Source organism: Anopheles marshallii, chromosome 2 (genome assembly GCF_943734725.1).
Source record: "Anopheles marshallii chromosome 2, idAnoMarsDA_429_01, whole genome shotgun sequence".
NCBI classification, from domain to species: domain Eukaryota; kingdom Metazoa; phylum Arthropoda; class Insecta; order Diptera; family Culicidae; genus Anopheles; species Anopheles marshallii.
In genome coordinates this window covers 92,000,989-92,021,583 of record NC_071326.1, presented here as the reverse complement: position 1 = coordinate 92,021,583, position 20,595 = coordinate 92,000,989, and the positions used below count along the sequence as shown (strand labels likewise).

At 39.7% G+C, this 20,595-nt stretch overlaps 2 protein-coding genes across 2 annotated transcripts; one reads left to right on the top strand and one right to left on the bottom strand.

Annotated features, from left to right (window-relative positions):
• Nucleotides 1–565: 565 nt before the first annotated feature.
• Nucleotides 566–3,829, top strand: LOC128707303 (phospholipase B1, membrane-associated-like). Its single transcript, XM_053802254.1, has 6 exons — nucleotides 566–872; nucleotides 1,211–1,389; nucleotides 2,718–3,160; nucleotides 3,239–3,356; nucleotides 3,428–3,504; nucleotides 3,685–3,829. The coding sequence occupies exons 1-6, from the start codon at nucleotides 566–568 to the stop codon at nucleotides 3,827–3,829; spliced, it is 1,269 nt and encodes a 422-aa protein (XP_053658229.1).
• A 3,406-nt stretch (nucleotides 3,830–7,235) lies between these two features.
• Nucleotides 7,236–9,446, bottom strand: LOC128707311 (phospholipase B1, membrane-associated-like). The gene is made up of 6 exons (XM_053802263.1): nucleotides 9,128–9,446; nucleotides 8,293–8,471; nucleotides 7,761–8,203; nucleotides 7,576–7,693; nucleotides 7,434–7,507; nucleotides 7,236–7,371 (listed from the first exon to the last, which is right to left on the bottom strand). Exons 1-6 carry the CDS (start codon nucleotides 9,444–9,446, stop codon nucleotides 7,236–7,238), a joined length of 1,269 nt encoding a protein of 422 aa, XP_053658238.1.
• Between the last annotated feature and the right edge of the window lie 11,149 nt (nucleotides 9,447–20,595).

Below are 20,595 nucleotides of genomic sequence, written 5' to 3'. Positions count from 1 at the left end.
TGTATCAAGGTCGCAACGACATTTGGAGTGAATAGTAACGAACAAAAGTGGTAACATGCATGCAGAATACATAAATGACTCGTTACAAAATTATTGTTTGTATAACAATAATAGAATCGCTCGATGAAAATATGCATAATGTGCATATGCAAATACGTTTATTGAATTTTGATTTTTGATTATCCTTGCGCTTTAGTGATAATCTGCTGCTAAAAAAAAAATAATAACATCTAAGTACCTAGCATTGTTAAAATAAAACTGGCAAGAATTAACAGTTTTTCACTATTGTGTAATGATTGCTATAGTTTAAACGAAATGAATCTTACTTTAATATGCATTTATATATAATATCATCGATCGCCTCCCATTTGTCGTTACGCTCTTTTTTGCTGCGAATCAATATTAAAAACCATGCGGTGAATGATGCACAGATACATGAGATAAATAAATGCTTTCTATCACATTATTCACCAGCGTGCTTTGATGATAAAGCAATCCATTTTTAATTTAACTTAACTTTTCCACACTCTTTTCACAACCAGGCACTGGTGCACGGTGGCACGAAATGATTCTTCGTTGTTGTACGGTGTGCGTGTTAGTGGTATTATTGTTACCGCTAACATCCGGACTATTACGCCGAAAGAATACGCATGTTGACATTACCGATCAGACGACACTGCTGGATGGGGTCGAAATGCGAGCCGTGTTTCGTTTCTTGCGTTCGTGGATGTTTAACATAGTTGGTCGAACCGGACAGCGCATAAGCGGATCCTTTCTTCAGGAGCAGATTCCAACCCATGTGCCATTTCCATGCAATATAACGTTGGGCAAGAGTGCCATGGTACCGACGAGTGTGCATAAGCTAAAACCAGGTAGATATTCTATATTTGTTTATTTATTTATTTCATCTCATATGTCGGTTTTTCCCGTATTATCAAGATTATTGTGTTTAGTTTTTTACAAATTAAACAAGGTATTTCCTCCTTGTAAATTGCCTTATCCTGGGCATACTCGGCTGCGGATATTCTTTATCATTATATTTATTTTTCTACCTTTTTCTTCGATTGTATAACATTGTTGCTATTCAGTGGTTATTTAGAGACAGATTGGACATTGGACAGTGTTGGTATTACGTGATTATATCATTACTCGCGATAAAAATGGAAAATCCCTCAGAATGGTTTGAAATGCGATTTTGTTTAACCCACAGGAGACATAAACGTGATTGCGGCCATGGGGGATTCGCTAACTGCTGCCACTGGTGCAGCCGCGTCCGGTTTCATTGACCTGTACCAGGAAAATCGGGGCCTAGCGTGGAGCATCGGTGGTCAATGGGATTGGCGCAATGTGACTACCCTACCAAATATACTGAAGGTGTTCAACCCCAAGGTAAGGTCAGTTGCTATCGAAAATCCGGGTCAAAATGGTTTCCTCTTACGTCGTTCTTCTTTCCAGCAAGCATTTACGATCGTCAATTTAGCCCAAAGTAAAAACCCTCTCAGTAGTATTATTTGGGCTTGATTGTACCGCTCGTTTTCTGAAGTGAATGTTGAGCAGTAGCAAGAAGATGAGTCAGGAGCGGACATCTGGTAGATTGCATCTAGTGATGGAAATGTAGGTGAGCAAACAGCGCAATTGCAATTGAAGATTGTGCAAAGAGGCTGTTTCTGGAAAGCTAAGTGCCTAAAAGGTGAAACTCGTAGCAATCGCAGTACTCCCTTACGGACAGAGTATCGCGACCTTATTTCACCAAATAAACAGTGGTCTCGATCGCTTGCCTTAGAAATTTCAAGGCAAACTTCCCTTGGCATGTGTTGAAAATAAAAGGAGTACAGAGTATATGATTATTTGAAACAGGGAATGATGCCACGCTGTCTTGCGTCACCCCAAGAAAAACTTTTCTTATTTCATGATCATAAACACTAGCTTAATTGAACCCAAAAAAAATGGATCTTATATCAGTCCCAAAATCAGGCTACGCCTTCCTGTGGGATTGTTGGGAAAATTATGTGACCCATTATTGGCATAACTTTTCACAGCCCATGATGATGCAGCACAATTGCTTACTTCCTCTAACGAGAAGGAAAGTAATTGAATTAAAGGTCGCTAATTGAGCATGATTAGAGCATTCGACCGCTACCGCTGGTCCATTCACACGCATCTTATAGTACTCTCTGTTTAGGGTGGATGCGTAACGCGTCAACGTTTGTGTGTGTATAGGTTTTTTTCTAGCCAAACAATTTTTCCACTGACCTAAGACATTGGTGTGTCCAATCGTCCCGCTGACCTATGACTGAACAACGCAGAGTAGTTAGGTTCGCTAGCTGAAGGTAAACAATAGCACACGATGTGGTAAAATTAGATGCTTTCATTCTGCTGTTGATGCTGTGTAAGTTGCCGTTTGAAACAATTGTTGCTTATTATATTTTGTTGGGAGCTCGTAAGGGTTTGCGGCACATGCTTAACTGACGTAATAGCTCATCCTGATGACACAGTGACCGGGTAATACAGCCACATCAAAATTCCTGTCAGTTGAAATCGATTTGATAAGCAGTGGTTGATTTACACTCGAATTAAAGGTGACGGTAGATTTGTTCTATTTTTAATACTGATAGTAAACATATGATGTGTATTACATTCTTGTTTGTGTTATTAAATAAGTGCTGATGATATATTAATCATGATGTGCTTTTAATGTTTTTCGCATAATTTTTCAGCTTGTCGGTTACTCTCTTGGTGACGCATACCCCTTTCATCGGGACTCCCAGTTTAATATGGCCGAAATCGGTGCTGTTTCGTACGACATCCCGTACATGGCCCGTGCGATGGTGCAGCGCATTCGGAATGATCCGCGTGTCAACTGGAAGCGTGATTGGAAGCTGGTAACGATTGCGATCGGTGGTAACGATATCTGTTCGTTTGTGTGCACCATGCGTTACCCCGAACAGTTACCAGCTAAGCATCGGTTAAGGCTCCAGCGAACGCTTCGTTATCTGCGTGATAACATGCCACGCACTTTCGTCAATGTCGTTTCTGTACCAAGCGTATCGAAGGTGGTGATGCTGCAGCAAAAACCGTTTGCTTGTCAATCGCTACACCACGGTGAATGTTCCTGTTGGATCGGGAAGCTTTACAATCAGAGTGAAACCTCACGGAAAAGGTAAGATAGCTAGTGTATGGTGGTGGTGCGATGTTTGCTTTGAGAGCAAAATTTGTACAATTATGTACTTGGGAACAGATGGGGTCGGATACAGGATGCGTATATAAAGGTGGAAAAAGAGATTGCGGAATCGAAAGAGTTCCAAGGACTGGACGAGTTTGCCGTCGTTTATCAGCCATGGTCATTGAATGTGTCGGTAAGAAAAAAATGGGCTGTGTGTGTTTTTGATTGCGTAGAGTTAATAACTTTGTGCTCTCCTTTTATCAGATGAAGACGAATGAAAAGGAAATTGACTACTCTCTTCTCTCGTACGATTGTTTTCATATGAGTCAGAAAGGAAATGCGTGAGTTAAAAATAATAGAAATAATTTTCTCTTGAAAATAAAAATGGTTTACTTATTTACAATGCTCTGTATTGTCATTGTCATTTTCATTATTTCTTTCTTTCATTTTATGTTCGTCCTTATGTTCTTCCTTTTTTTCTTTATATCTTTCTTTTCTCTCTTTCTTTATATATTTATTAGTTATGCCGGCACCGCTCTGTGGAACAACATGCTCGAGCCCGTTGGGAAGAAATCTCCAAACTGGCGGCCCCTTTTCAAAAACTTCAAATGTCCCACCAAAGAGTCTCCTTACCTTATCACGTATGATAACAGTGGCCACAGCTAACGAAACGACGAGTATTCTCGTACATGAAGGGTCGCAGAGGAATTGAAGTAACGTATTTACTTCTGCAAGTCAAACGATATAATGTTACGGTAATTTATACTAACTTACCGGTTGGAGTGATAACTGTCTGTTAGTGTAAATTACAGACTGGTACTGAAAGTATGATCTCTTCATCAATCGATTTCAGTGCAGAATAATAAAATCATTAATTGTAAGATCAAAATCATGAACACATCTTCAGTGGAAAATGCATCAAGCGAAGACTCAAACGGGGTAATGAAAATGAAACCATGTCAGTAGTACACGAGCCATAGTATGGAAAAGAAAGCTAGAAATGAAAATAAATTGTTCAATCAAATTGATTCGTCTCAAGTATCCTCGTGCTGTGCATGATAATTGTGATAAGTGGAATGGTGTTGATGTAGGGGAATGTAGTAGAATTGCATAATATAGACGAAATGTTGACGTAGAGATGATAATGATACTCTCGCAAGTGCGAGCAGAATGATTCCTTTGCGTCGTACTCTTTGGAGTTGTTCGAAAAGCGTACGTGTCGCTTATTTAATTGTTTCCTTTGCATCTATTTTCGAAGAGCCGTAGTGGAAGCGACGCTGCGTTGAGTTTCTTTTGCGAATTTCGGATTTTGTTCGTTGAGCAAGCGACATTGGAAGGTTTAACGGAGTGTTGCACTTTATTTGCACATTGTCTCGTCGAAATATGTGTTGTCACCTTGGGGTGTTAGGTTTGGTTTATTGCCAGGTCGTTCCGAAGGAAGGGTATTCCGATTGTTTAAGTGTATCTCACGGGTGTACATATAAACATTCTCTTTGCATCGTTATTGCTTTTTGGGAACCTACTTCACTACAGAGTCCGTTATGAAAACTGCAAGTCAGTGCAGATGGTCATTAAAAGACATTGAAACCGCTTACATTTTGCAATTATTGGTGTGAATTTTTATGATATTTATATGATGTTCCAGTTGGAAAAGAAAATTATAGAATGCTCATGTCCATTACAGAAGCCTATACAAATTTGAGATGAAAAGAAAATATCTATAGTTCTTTACCCGTGCATTCCCGTGTACACGTGCATAACATATTTACGATTAATGATTTAAACGAAGTACCAACCTTTGGCGTTTGATCATGTAGCACCATTGCATTTCGATTGTTTGTAAATATATGCAAGGCCAACATGAAACCATTGGACATGCGAAACTTTCCAACGATGCGCAAAATGAAACGGCTCGTTAACCGTTTAAGTAGTTTGTTTGAGTTTCAGACTTTGCTCGATGGAAAAAGTGTTAGTAATGTACAACTGAAGCACGGATTATGTTACGAAAAAATGTATGAAATATTGTACTTTAAAATAAATTTGGTTTTGATCTATATAGTTCTGAGTTTGTGAATGTAAATTTAAACAGCAAGCAAAATGATTGAAGACTTTATCAATTATGAATAAAATAGAAAGCTGAAATTGGACGGATATTTAAAACATTATTCAAATGATGTAAAAAAGATTTTTGAAATAGTGAAGGATATAACATTTAAATATTATCCTAACAAATAATTTCTTCAGGGTCTATTCTATATACAATCCAATTAATTTGTTTTTGGGTACTATTGTTTATCCACATGAACATATACATTACCGACACAATGGAACAATTTCGTCACGGATCATTGCATTACGGACGCTTCTCGCACCGCCGTGCGCCTATTAAACTCCTTGTTGATTCACGATTGCGGTTCATAAAATGAAAACCTAACCACAAGCATCGCGTGTACACAGCACCAGCGTGAGTCAGTAATGGTTTGGAAGCGATAGCTTGCGCCTTAAAACGTTGTGTGCCGCGTGCTGTTTAAACGCTGTTATTGCAACATCGTTGCAACGGGAGCGATTATTTAATGTATGTGGTACAATAAAAAATATCGATGATCGATACACTTCTTTGCTGCTGTAAAATCAGGTTAGATCGAGTTTGCAAACCTGATGGCCTTATACGATAGGTTTCTGAATTTGGAGTGTGCAATGACAGTGTTGTGTTGCAGTTATTCGTACTGATACGTTATGTATGTTCGACTGAATCTATGGTACAATCACTTATCACAAATTTGTACGATTTTTTGTTGTACATTAATTGATTTGTTGAATATTTCCCCGCATTTATGATTTCTTTCTGTTGGAAAACTGTTAATTATCAGTCACACTTCAATAGCATGTTGTATCTGAAATTCTCACTTTCTCCACTCAAGCAACACCAGTAATTAGCAAAAATGAAAACGAATTTCTTCTCTTTGGTGGTCTATCTATCCTCCCCCTATGCTCAAGGTGCTTGTTTTAATTCGATAACATTAGTCTTGATTACCTGAAAACGATTGATCGTTATGAGAGTGCGAATTGCCAAAAAAGTAAACAAAAATTCCCACCCAGATTCAAACAAAGCTATGACTCACTTGTTCTTCGCGGGTTTGCAGCCAACGAGACATAAAGATATCTGAACTCAAACTAGGCCGTTGAGCAGAGCAAACGACAAGCTACACGGATGAAACAAATAAAGTTTCGTGCGTCGACATAATCATCACACGGTCTGGGGAGCAGCAGGTCTGGGGAGGTTTTGGTTGGGGTTTGAATTGTCGTATCCAAAAACGTAGTTTTACTGCAAGCGCAAGACTCGCCATCATCTGCGATGATATAAAAAGTATACATCGCTAGAGGGCATTATCTGAAGCGGGTTATTGAGCCTTTGAAACTCGTGTAAAATAAGACGCCGTTGCTCATTTAACTCGCAGAGCCGTGTACGTTTGTGTGAACCTATCAGCTGAGCGACTTTTATGAATGAAACAGAGCAGTTTTACACGTGAGAAGTATTATCTCATCGACTCTAGTCTAGTTTGTCCATTTTTGGAAAAGCGTCTTTCTATCGAGGAGATGCTTGCGTTTGCAGTAAAAAGGGTAGCAAAAGACAGCTTTCACCAAGGAGAGTCTTCACCATGAACAGCTGTAGCCTGCTTTCATCCATGTATGGACAAGTTTCAAACCAACACCCTTCGGCGCGTAGGCGATCAAACGGTTTTCATTCACAAAATCGGAATCTGGTCGTTCATTGGAGAGTTCCATGTCAATTGAGTCAACGCATAAGAATGTCAAGTAAAACGAAAGGGCACGTAACGTGGGTAGTTACGATCGTTGGTCCACGTTCATGGTAGGAATATTTGACCTCGTTCCGTTGTAAGGGGTAACAAAAATACTTCGATTGGATCGATTGGATATCGGAACCGGACTTTTATTTAACCTAAAATGACCCCTTATGCTTTCCCCTGCGTGTTTAATCCCCGAAGTTTACGTGTTTATGTGTGGTTTGTGTGTTATAGGATATTTGGTGGTAAACTCCGTTTGCTTTTGACTAGCTATTGTCGTAGGTGTATATGTAGGGGGATTCCTTCGTTGGGCAACGAAATACGTCAATGCCTGGCTTCCAGCCTGTACTCTTCTTGCCCGGCGGTTCCAGCAGATTATTCCAGTAGGCAACGGCAGCTTGTCTGTCGAGGATTGTATAAGAATAAGAACTAGTAATGTTTTTTATAGTGTTTAGGATACTTACGCATGGCCTTTCTGACTCATATGAAAGCAGTCGTACGAGAGAAGTGAGTAGTCAACCTCATTTCCTTTCATGAGCTGCTTTTTGGTACGAAAAAAATGAGTTTGCAACAGAAGTGTAGTTAAAGTGTGCAGATACAACTTACCGACAGGTTCTTCGTCCACGGCTGGTGTACGACGGCAAACTCATCGAGTCCACGAAACTCATCCAACATGGCGACTTCTTCCTCTACCTTTCGGTACTGCGTTTGTATTCGTGCCCATCTGTCATTGAAGTGTTTAGTTTAGTATGTGCCCTAATACAATAACATTTCTCGAAATAATAAGCTACCTAGCTCTAGATTCTTTGGTAGAGTTGTGTAGTGGACCAACCCAGCAGGGACATTCGGCATGGTGCAAGATCCAACAAATTGCCGGTTTCTTCTTGACCGATACTACTGTAGACACGTCTGGAACGGATACGATGTTTACTAGCGTTCGTGGTAAGTTATCGCGCAGATATCGGAGCATCTTTAACAGTGATCTTCGATGCTGCGTTGGTAAAGATTCGGGATCTTTTAGTGTGCAAACGTACGCACAGATGTCATTACCACCGATCGTGACCGTGAGTAGCTTCCAGTCCTTTTTAAAATTTACACGCTCATCCGCTCGGATGCGCGTAACCATTTGGGCGGCCATGTGTGGTAGCTCCTTCGAAACAGCACCAATTTCCGCATTGTTGAACTGTGAGTCCCAGTGGAAGCTGTACGAATCTCGGTACGAATATCCAACGAGCTTATAGGTGTTTGAAACGAAAAGAAATAAGAACGCTCTTGTCAGTGGATGGTGTACATGGAGAAGAAAACTAGCCAGGCGAATCCAACCTTTGGGTTGAACATTTTCAGTATGTTCGGCAGGGTGGTAGCATTGCGCCAAGCCCATTGGCCACCGATACACCATGATAGGCCGCGGTTTTCAGTGTACAACTGCAAAAAACTAGTTGCCGATGCACCGCTGGCAGTGATGACGGAATCACCGATAGCTGCTACTACGTTTAGGTCACCTATATAATAAATTGGAAACAAACATCTGATAGAAGATATTTTTTACGCAAGAACGGTCAGGCCGTAATATACATAAAAGATGATGTTGTTGCAATTAATTGGGTCTGGAGCGCAGTAGTGGAAGTCTTGCTGCATTTAACATATTATCAAGTCATACGCAAATATTAACTAAATGTTATTTTGTCAGTATTGTCATGTCTATAAAAGCATCATATGCAACTATACAGCTTAGTTTATTTAATAAGATGTAAAAATCAGCATTACATTTATATTAATCTGTTCAAATTTTGAGATAATTTTTTAAAAAAGGAAATATAATGGTACTTCCTTCGTTAAATGCATTGAAAAAATATAACATGTTCCTAATTTGCACGCGTTGTAAGCGACAATATCTTAGACCCTTTCATTGGGTCCAGTGTCTGCTGGCCGTTGCGTAAAGTGCCCCTGTAGGAGAAATTGAAAGATATCTAGGCTCGATAGCTCAGTAAGGTGTCTGGTGAGTACGTGCTGTTTTCAATCTTCAAGGTGGCGCGAATGGTATGCACTTGGAATGCAAATTCTTTTCAGTAAATAGAGTCGTATTATTCAATCCCCATGCATTATGAAACAACCAAAAGGCTCGTCCTAAATTGCAGATGCATTTATAATGACTTACCGGGACGCAGCTTGTGTACGCTTGTCGGTGGTTCCGGACTGCGGCCAGCCGCAACATCACAAGGGAACGGTACAGTGTCCGGAATTTTCTTTTGCAAAAACTTGCCGCTCGTCTTGTAACCGGTACGTCCGGCCATCATCATCGTGACATTACGGTAGAGGTGAAAGATGACGCGCCACTGGGCATTGTCGAAGATGGTCGGCTGGAAGGCGCTGATTGCTGCATTCACCTTCCACCGGTGAAATTTGTTTTCGTGGCATAGCAGCAGCAGCAGCACTAACAAAACGCTTAGCGATGACGTTTGGCCTAGCAGCTGCATTGTGAACGGGTGTAACCGGTCGTTAGTATCAATAAGCGACGAAGCTCGCTCTTTCGATTTGTTTTGGAAGGCAGGAGATATCCGGCGACCACTAAGCTAGGCCGTTGATGTTTTGTTTTAAATGCACTACGAACGATTCATATGGAAGCGTAAAAGGGATATTAAAGCTTTGCAACACATCTAGTCGTTTTATATCGTCTAAGCACGAGATGTGGAACGGTAATTAGTGAAAAATCTCTCTTCTCAATGGAGACGTTGCATCCAACGCATGAATTATGTTTTTTTCAAAGCAATGCATCCATCGAAATCCGGTGCAGCTGGTTGACTTAATCAAACATGTTTGAAGATTTTTTTTACATTCCCTTCAACCATCTCTGTGTTAAAACTCCTACTACTTGCCGCTGTATGCTTAACAACTATACATTAAATAGCTGTGAATATGTCTATAAGCTAACGACTTACGTTTTATGATTAGCAGCTTCCGTTAAGGTAAATTTTAACTTTACAGCTGAAATCGTAAGCGAAAGTCAGTGAAAACAAATTAATGAAAACCTATCAAAATAATGCACACAGCTTTTTGTGGTTGATGAGTTATTAATATGGATGAGCGTTGCATTGAATTTCCATCGCGTTAATGAAGCTGGAAAGTGGGGGAACTGTGTATTTTTGTTTTCTTCCGCCACGGTGTTTTGGTTTGAAACATTAGAAAGTGTCAAAACTATCGCCTAACCTACGATGAATATATTGTGTTGATTTAGGATAAAAAAAGAAACATGTTCAGTCGAGCATTTACTCAGTTTTGCTCACCGCATCCTTATCATGAATATTACATACTTTGCATTGTAAGGATGTGAATAAACAGTTTTGGCGAGTTTGTAGCAATAGCGACTCAAAATTTCAATACAAACGACATTTCCTCGTAATGTCTGCATTTTGCCAATGCTCTCATTGCAGAATTTCAATAAAGAGCTCAGATTCAACATCAATTTTACAGAGAAAAAATTAATATTTTATTAATGTATTTTTTTATTTACATTTTGTTTCAGATTTTGTAATTTTTTTTAGAATTACAATTGTTTTTAGAGTAATATTCTATTTATTGTATAACTAGTTTTGGTTACTTGAACTTTTAGATAATGGTGGATTATTTTTTTCGGTTGGTGCAGAACTGGTATACCCTATGGGTATGGCATGTGATAAATCTCTACTGACCGATTGGCCATTTCTGGTCCTACGTGCCATGCCATCTAATTGTTGCCGGCCACCATATTATCTGTCCCAATATTCTGCTTCGCCACCGATCAAACGCGCGAGCAACTTAGTTAGTTTGTTTTGCAGCATAAATACACCAGAGTGGTACAAAACAAAACAACACATCGGTATAACGAACCTTCTTGCCTTACACACATAAGCGTATGCTTGTACTTTTATGCTGATAGAAGATTATTGTCAGTTTTTTTAATACCAATAGCATCGCCCAAGCCTCGAGGGTTGGGCGCGCAATAATGATGGGCTGATCTGAACGAAAAGCGAACGAGTGCAATTGGAGCTGAATTGGCGCCTTTCCACGAGTGGAGCAGGAAGGTTGCGTCCTAACTTGACTCAAAAATGAAGTGCTGTTTTGAGCTTGCCACCGTTTTTGCGGTGGTAAAAGGTGCGTATCAAATTAGGTGAACATGAACCGACCATCGGGCACGTAGCATGACATTTCTGTGTTCTGCATATTTTGCAGTGGTTATGGTGTTTAAGGTGGTGTGGAAGGGGTGTATATACTGGTCTGGTTTTTCTTGCATAATGAAGCTATGGGTTGTGGTGTACCAGGTGCTGGTAATCAAACGATCAAGAACAGTTGTGGGGCTTGGATGGCTTACATAACAAGTTTTAGAATCTATCGAACCTCTTGAGTAAGTATGAATTCATTCAAAATGACGAAATAAATTGTAAAGCAAGATGTTCGATCTCTATATCGATTCAATGTGCCTGGATGGTTGAATGAACCCGTGATCCGCGGGTTGATTCATCGTTCAAGTAATAGTGATGCAGGTCTTACATACTACAGGACCTGTATCAAATATGTGGAGTTTTCAGTGATTGGATATGTTAACTTGCCTACCTTATTTTGATTCACTCAAAATGCCGGATATTAAAAAAAAATGGGGTATTGCAGACGGGGGTTCAACGCCCGATTTGGTTTTCGTTTCATGCGATAGCCAGTAGAAGAGATCGCGCCGACAGCGACGATGGATTCGGACGAAGTCTTCCAATACAGCAAGGTCAACAGGATCTCTTGGCCAAGGACAAACGGTCCTGGAGATTCATGTTTGTTCACACAACAGAACAGGTTTTACGGCCTTAAGTCAACCATAACTAAAGTCTAATAAATTGGTTGGGTGTGTTGGTTTTGCCATGGAATTTAGTTGATTATTTGGGTGTATCAGAACGGACACCATCCAAATCCAAATGCCAAGGCCAATGAACTACGCGAATATAACATTTCTGTTTTCGTTTCATCTTCTGTATCATAAAAAATATAGTAACCAAAACAAGTTTACTCTCAATCTGGATTTTTTTTAAATAAAAAACCTTCGTTAGTGTCAACGATCTGGTAACAGATTCAAAATTTGATCAGCATTGCAATTTTGAACGAAATCTTTAGCCGTGACATTGTTTTTTTTGTGGTATCCGAAAATATTTAGTTTATACATAAAGAAAAAGAAGTTAAGAAAGTTCTAATAATTCTGAATAAGTTATCGTAAGTCCCTCACGGCATTCGCCGTTTAGTTTTTCTTATTGTATTCGCGGATAATTGGCGTAGAAATGTCGAGAATGTCCCATGTAGTTCTTAATATCGCACAATCAGTATATCACCAATAAGTCACTTGCATTTGTTGCAGCACATTTTTCTGGGAAGTTTTAATATTAGTTTCAACATTTTATGGGCACTTATTCCCTGTTTGCTTGCCTGAGATCTGCTTTCCCAACTAGATGCAGACAAGGTGCAATCAATGCCTTCCACAGATTCGTACCTAAAGATGTCTATTCTTCATTACACCATTACATAATCAACTCCAAAGTAACTTTGCTTACCAAGCCATGTACCTTTCCTTGAATGTTTAGCATGGAAAACGAGATGCAAAAGACGATTTTGCTTTCCACAAACACAACACGTTACAGTCACTACTGACCGGTCGTGACCGTTCTTTAGGTGGACCGTAACTAAAAAGCCAATAAATTGTACTGGCTTCCCGCCTGGTGGATCGTGTGAGCCCAAGATTCCGGTTGCATGATAGCTAACCCACACGTACGCCTTTTTTTGTTTGTTCGTAATCCAAATGAAAATGAAACCACATGTGTAAATTCCATTCGCGGCTGGTACTAAGACTCGCGAGACGAAAAATCCAATCGCAAAAGGATATAAACAGGTTGATTATACACTTGTTGTACTTGTGACACAGCTACACATTCACGAAACATCACGAAAGCGGAACATAATATGCATAAAAACACCTCTGGTGCGATACTAAGCAAACGGTAATGGATCTTTTCACGTACGTTACTAAGCCAATGGATCGGTTTAGATAAAGCGCATTCAATAATAATCTGGTGCAGTGGCAGACTGAATCTCACATCACATCCAAGTTGTTTGAATTTGGAACTTCACTGCTCGCAAATTGATTTCCTTACTGCACTCGACTTGCTTTACTCTTTCGCACTGGAAATGGACCATTTAATCTGCTTCCATGGCCGTTCACTACAAACAATAGGGACCGGTAGCTGAAACACATTTTACTGCTCAAGCATACAACTAGGAAACCACAAATGCACATGCACACAAGAAGCTGCCGAAAATGGACAAGAACACAACAGAACCGGTCCCGGAATGCAAGGAAAAGAGCGGGTCATGTGGTGCCCGCTTTCCCCGGTTTTTTACGTCATACGGAATGTTTCGAAACCAAACAGCGCTTAGATCTTACACAATCCAACGCGATCCTAGGCGCTTGGATCAGAAAACACTACCAGGCGGGAGAAAACTTACACATAAGATTCGGATTTTAGACTCTGGACACGTTTGAATTTAGCGTTCCCGACTTTGAGGCAACGAAACGGATTGACCAAAACAGTGACTGAGCAATTGCACAAACGCGTCCGTTTGCTATCAGCTCTCAGGCGCAACTAATGCCGTATATTGGACGCACGTGAACAAGGTTTCGCTTCTCGATTGATCGCGCGTATGCGTGGCAATGGTTGGTGCTGTGAGTCGGTGATGCCATCAGAAAATGATGGACAGGGAGGGGGCATAGGGCGATGATCCCCACCTTTCGCTGTGTTTGGTGTATCGTGAAGATGGTTCTGTGGTCTTTATTTTGGCAAATAGATTGTATCGGTGGGTACTCGTACGGTTCCTTTCTCTTGCACATAAATGGGATGGCTGGATACGGCGCTAGACTGTTGGTTAGATTTAAGTTTTCACAGTATTGATGTTCTTAAGTAATTATAAATTTAACATACTGATGCGAGAACATAGAGTAAATGTGAAAAGTAATAAAAAAACTCAAATAAAAAAGTAGCCCAAAGCTTGTGAAAACGTATAGAAGTAGCATAAGTATCGAGGATTTTTTTTTGAAAGTGAATATTTTAACGCAGCTATCGTGTAAGTCCTATTCAATTGATTTTAAACTGAAAACCGATTTCCTGTCAAAGTTGGGGAAAGAGTGAGCATATCAACATATGATTAGCATATGATTTATTTATGAAACTTTCTATTTACTGGTCGAAACTAGTACTTTTTCTATTTACTCATAGTAACACCACTTTCGAAGGTGCGAAACAGAGTAAACGACATGATCTGAACTAATTAAATATTGCCATATTTCTTATTCTATTAAGGCAACTTACTTCCGTTTTCGTCTTACTTCTACCAGTCAATAAAATGAGTCATTAGATCAATGAAACAACAGGGAGCGATTATATTAAACCAAAAACCCTTGGAAACTATTTACCGCTTTGCTAGTGAACAAAAGCTTTATCGAGCTCCTAACTAATTAAAGCTTTTTTTTATTTCCTGTTTTCATTCTGATGGTTGTACAATTAAGGTTTATCCGATGCAGTCTGTGCGTTACAGCTGACGGCTCGAAAGGATTAAGAAAATTCATTACATCCTTATCCGGACCCCATGGGAACAGCAGACCAGACGGTGGATTGAAATTGTACCACTATACCAACAAATGTTGTATTGAAACGTTTCAAAGCTTAAATTATGCTCTCGGGCTTCAAGCACCACGTTCCTGTTTGGTTGAGTGAAATGAAATTTTGGCCTCACCTCGAGGGAATCTGCTGACTGATTCGTCTTGTTTATTTGTATGTTTTTGTTTACTATCACACTTTTGTTTTTTATTTGTTCCCACTATGAACGCTAGATTTCAAAGTATGAACAGAGCGGTTAATATTTTTCCAGAATAGAAACATCCGTCGGTTTCGATCAAACGAATAATAATAGTACCATAGAACTTCATGGCGGATCTCCAGAAGGATGAAAGTAATGAACTGGGGAGGATTTTCATTACTGTGCAACTGGTTAATATCTTGTGTGTCCTACGTGGAACAAATTATTCGAGCTGTCCAAAAGAATGCTGAAGGGGAAGAAACTCGAGCTTGATCCGAAATGAAAAACGTTTTCTCATCCAACCACATCCATACACAGCGACCGGATGATGATAGCTATGGCGATGATGATGTCTTTGGTTTTGTTCAACTACCTACACCGCCAATAAACAGATAAGCTTATGCTTAAGTTTGTAACTAATGTATATAAAAAAATTAAAATGAATACTTATATAAAAAAACTAGTAAAAATTAAAACATTTGAAGTTGTTTATTAATGATCGTTGAATGAAGATGTTTATCAAATTGTGTTTGTGTGAAATATGTGTCCCTCAACTAACATCTACATTTGGTACTGTAGAACGAGATGAACTTTCCTTGGGGACGTTTATTAATTATTCTTGGAAAATGAACAGGAGTATTAAGCCGTATGAAAGTTGGCATGAGAGGCAGGGTTTGGACTGAGTGGATATGCTTCCACCCTGTACCTCGTTCAATACACCAAGAGTTGATATTTTTCCTTTTTTCGATTTATCTATTCAAATTCGTGCCATCTTTCCACAACTGAGGCACATTTTCCTTTGAGATCGTTCTTTTGATTTTTACAGATTCATAACACGAACGGACTGCACCAATGGCAGCTCTCCCTAAGGCAGCCAGATTGCAATACTAACCTTTTCTTGCTCGGATGAAATACCGCCCCACGCATCGTGAGCATCGTGAGAGATTGCAACGGACCGGTCTGCTGCCCTTCGGGGAAGATGACTTATCCCTTCTTATCTATGCTCACAAGAGATTGTAGGAGTCGAACTCCACGATGATGAACAGGTTGGTGTTTATTGTTCCTTTCGTTTCTCTTCCCTTTTATTCCTTGCCATCAGACCAACGTACTACATGCGCAGAACTTTTGAGAAGATGTACAGCCAGTCTTCAGGCCGTGGCATGTCTATGGTCGATCTTTGACATCTTCACTGCAATTATGCAATGTTTCAGCATCGCACATTTACAAGTAGGTTCGCCCGTGAGCAGGAGGTAAGCACGCAACCATCTATGCCATAAGAGCCGTTGCATTCAAGTGTCCATTACAAGGGTCCTGCTGATGCACTGGGGCGATGTAGGTATGCTTCGATTAAGAGCCCACCATGTAGCATTTGCCGGTACGTTCGGCCAATTACAAAACCATCGTAACAGCGCCAAGCCGCGGTGCTGGGTTCACGTGAGTTGATAGGGTGAGAAAAGTCTTGCTATTCGGGGTTGTTAATTGCGAATAGACCGCGGAGTTCAGCGCAAATGGTGCCTTATTGGCTCGTTGACATAAATTATGCATCTGTTTTTTAGGTTAACCAAGATGCGTGAAGCTTTTGTTGATGTTGTGTTGTTTTGTTGTGCAGGTAATGCAAAAAGACTGTTTTTTTATCATTTGCGATCGGTGCATGTTCATGGTAGTTTGCTTGCGATTTTGTGGTACGGTGTCTGGATCAGCTTGTTTTTTATTGGGTTTCAAATTAGAAAATAGGATAATAAATGGTCCTTAAACCTTGCTTATTGTTCTCATTTATCTAATGTAAATGTTCTTTGCGATATTTACCTGAAACATTTGCATGAAAAACACATGCTTATAATGGATCATAACCATAATGGAATACTGCAATAAGCCTTTTGTTTTAATCACTCACAATGTGCGCGATGGAATTACAAAAATACTTCAAATTAAGCCAATCAGCTGTATTAATGTAAAACCTAAAGCGACAACACTTCGACCATAACTAGCGTTATAATAAATTTGTTTCCACACATGAAACACGGCCTACCGATAATTATGATACGAAGCAGGTATGAAATGAACAAACAACAAAAATCCACTCGTATGCTCAACAACCCTCGGTCAGCTCTATTTTCCCATCAGCTTTCCAAACGTAAGGGCGTATGCGTGTTCGATCGAACCCATTATACACGATCGAGGTGTCGGCGTAAAAACAGAAAAAAACGATCGAAAACAATATTATTTAATAGGTATTTAGCCCATTTCTACCACGCTTTACTTGTTTGCTATTGGTTGCTATTAAACGTTTCTTCTTTTTCAACGCTGCCGTTGGTGAGCGCCATTTGCCTCGTAGGATGGAGTTAGGATGGTTAGACCTCCCATATCAATTCTGCGTTTAGTATCCCAACAGCAGAAACCATGTTCACGTAGATATTGCATTATAGTGATGCGATAATGCTCCATCGATTGCGCTTTGAGAGAAAAGTCACTATCCACAGTGATGTTGTTAGAATTCGTATATAATAAGTAAGAAAAATATAAACTATATAAAATAGCAACGTTGCTTAACAACAACATATTATAAGAAATGTATATTTGCTAGCACATTGGCAGTTAATATATAAACAAAATTTCAAACATCGGATGGAAGAGGTTAGCTGTATGTTGTGAGCATTATTCGAGCATCGTTAATTTGTGCCGTTGGAAATGTATGCAACACACGTCATTAGTTACGTTAAAATACCAACAATCTATTGGGTGAATGTTTGTTAAATTTTAGATTTTGTTATTTGAAGCCATTTTTGGTTTTTTTTTTATTTCTCCTAACCAATGCAGAACAAATGCATTTATTTTTCTTGTAATTTTTGAAATCAAGTCTAGTGACTTTCACGTTGCAAATGTTTAACAGTACCTGTTGTTTATGTATATTTATTATTAAAATAAGTTTTTGGTATGGCATTACTCAAATTCAACTACTGCACCACCGATAAAGGGCATCAACAGCAGCAACTGCAACTACGACGATGACGATCATAATGCTCTCATCGCTTGTTTCTATCGGGTGCCATCGAAAGGGTGCTCACAAATATTGGCAGGAGAGCAGTTTTCCTATCGAAATGGCTATTGCATAGCTTTGCCAGAGCATCAAATTCCATTTACTGCGCGCATATTGCTGCATACATTATGTGCATGGTTTTTTGTTTCGTTTTTAAATGCTACGTCAACACAGCCTTTGCGCGAGAGTGCTTCATGCTTGAACAGATTTGCAGCTCCGTTTTTGTGGGTGTCCAGGTACTGTTATCCACAGCGGGGTACTTTTCATTAACAAATGCTGTCACACTGCGACAGGGGTCGTGCGCGGGACGATGGTATAATTTAGCTCGCTGATAAATTGCACTCAATGCTCGTCTGTATGCTGGTCGAGTAATCGATGCCACGTTTTTCGCGCCATATCATTTGAGGAAAGGTGTTTCATTTACGTTCGCGTTGCTTGGCTTTGTGTCTTATGATGTATTTCGTTTGGTTTTTTATTTACTTTTCTTTCAGCCGTGGAAAACTTTTCACGGTTAATGTGGCCCTTATTCTCACATCACAATGTTTGCATGAGTATAACGTATCGTTACGAATGTTAGGGGAGGTGGTATCACGCGCTTAACAAGCTCTTTATTGATGTAGTTATATGGGGATTGAGTATTTGTGCTGGAAAACGCTTTTTTATGCCAGATTAACTTCACACCGCTTCGTTGGCTAGTAATTGTATTGTTTGTTTTTCTTCGTGGCATTTGATCACACTATTTTCTGAGAAAATGAAAACAATATTGAATGACACCTTTAAATGGTTGTGTCTCAATGAAGCTTTTTCCATGTTCAATACTCTGTCATTGTGAATGGGGTTTCGTCAACAAGTTGTTGACATATAATTAGGGATATGATTTTCAATAATTGGCGGACATGGTATCAAACACTTATATATTTATATATAGTGGGTTAAAGCAACTTTTAAATCGTTGATAAAAGTATTTTCTTGACTAGTGGCTAGTTTTATCTGATAAATGTAACAGTTATATGGTGCCCTTTAGTTCATGTTTAGTTCAATATTTCGTATTTTTATTTCATATGACAATATTTTACAGTGTACGTTTACGTACGCAGGTTTAGTAAATTCACTAACACTAGTGAATGCCGGTGTAAACACGCTGCCGGGAAAACGTAAACAGCAATTGTAAGCCGGTTGAGAAAATCTTCCGAAATAGATACCAAAACAAAGAGAGTGAGAGGAACGTGTTTCTCACTCAACGTTTCTCTTCACTCCAGTGAGCAGTGAGAAGGTATGCAATGAGATACAATGTAATTCGTATTGCAGCTATTTAGGATGAACTGTTGTGATTTGTGGAAAGAAACACTTTTATAAAACATAAAGGAATTAAACTCGTGTTACTTAACTGCTAGTAAAACTATCAGTGCTTTCAATAAATTAATATAAATATAATAGACGAGAGAAGATATTTACAAACATTCGAATAATAATATATTAGCATTCAGCTATAGACAAAAGGCAGTAAACATGTAAACAACTCTGCATCCACTGCCTGAAATAATGATGAGAAATATGCTTGCTAACTGAAACTTGCGCATGTCCTTGTTTTCTCTCGTAGCTTGCCCATTTCCACCATTCCATTTTCTCTTCTGTGTGCATAACCGTTAGTGCTTGTTTACAACTTGCTATTCGTATGTCGGATTGTTGCCGGCGAGAGTAAACTACTGCTGCCGGGTTTTGTTTCTAACGATGGACATAACGGTACCCTTGCGTAAGGTGACCGAGCATCGCTTTTGATGAGGGAACAAATGGAGTGTGTGTGTGAGAGAGAGCAAGTGTACACAATCATGACCTTCCGCCAGCGGTGAGACGTCTCGTCGAGGAAAATCATCAACAGTCGATCAACGAGAGTATGCAGCAAGGTCGGAAAAGCTGAGAATATTAAAGAAGAAAGTATAAGTGAGAGAGTGTCCTGATGGTGAGATTTTTCCTATCCTTGCTCCCTGTTGTAATTCTCGTTCCTCATCAGTTATGAAAATACCGAAGCGTATAGCCGAAGCCGAATTTTCTCACTTTCGGCAGTATTGGGTTCGGGACGAAAAAATGCACTACACAATTCGCTAGTGCGTTTCCGATCGTTGCCGACAGCGGAACGTGTGTGCTAGCGCGTAGCAGGTGTACATGTGCGTGTGCCGAAAAGCACAGAGAGTGAACACGTTTGCATATAAATTTTGGATATCGGTAAAAAGTGCATCTAATCCAATAGTCATCAGGAATAATAGCAATCAAAAATAGCATCGTTGTTTTTCCTGTGTATGTGCCACAGTCAACCAATACTGCAAGTTATTGAAGGTAAAAACCTGGTCAATATGCTATCATATATCAACTAGGTCATCAAACTAATTTGATGTTCGAATTTTGAATAATAACTAAATAATTGAAACCCGTGCCCTCGCAAGAACAGTTGGTAACTCATCTGATTATTAGTTTAATATTAAGTGTTCGAATTTTCGCCGTGTGTCACTTGTCGCTTGTCCAGTGAGGGTGGGCAGGGCACCAAAGAAAGCGAGTAGATAAACTCCCAGCGGCTCGGAAGAATCAGGTCGCATTAGCAGCAGATACCGGACACGATTCCAAAAAAGAAACCGGACGTGACCTGACCGCAATCGGACCCGGATGCAGCATTCGATAAGGAGAAGGTCCGGACGTCCTTATGCTAATGTGTTTGCTTACTTGTGCATGTGTAA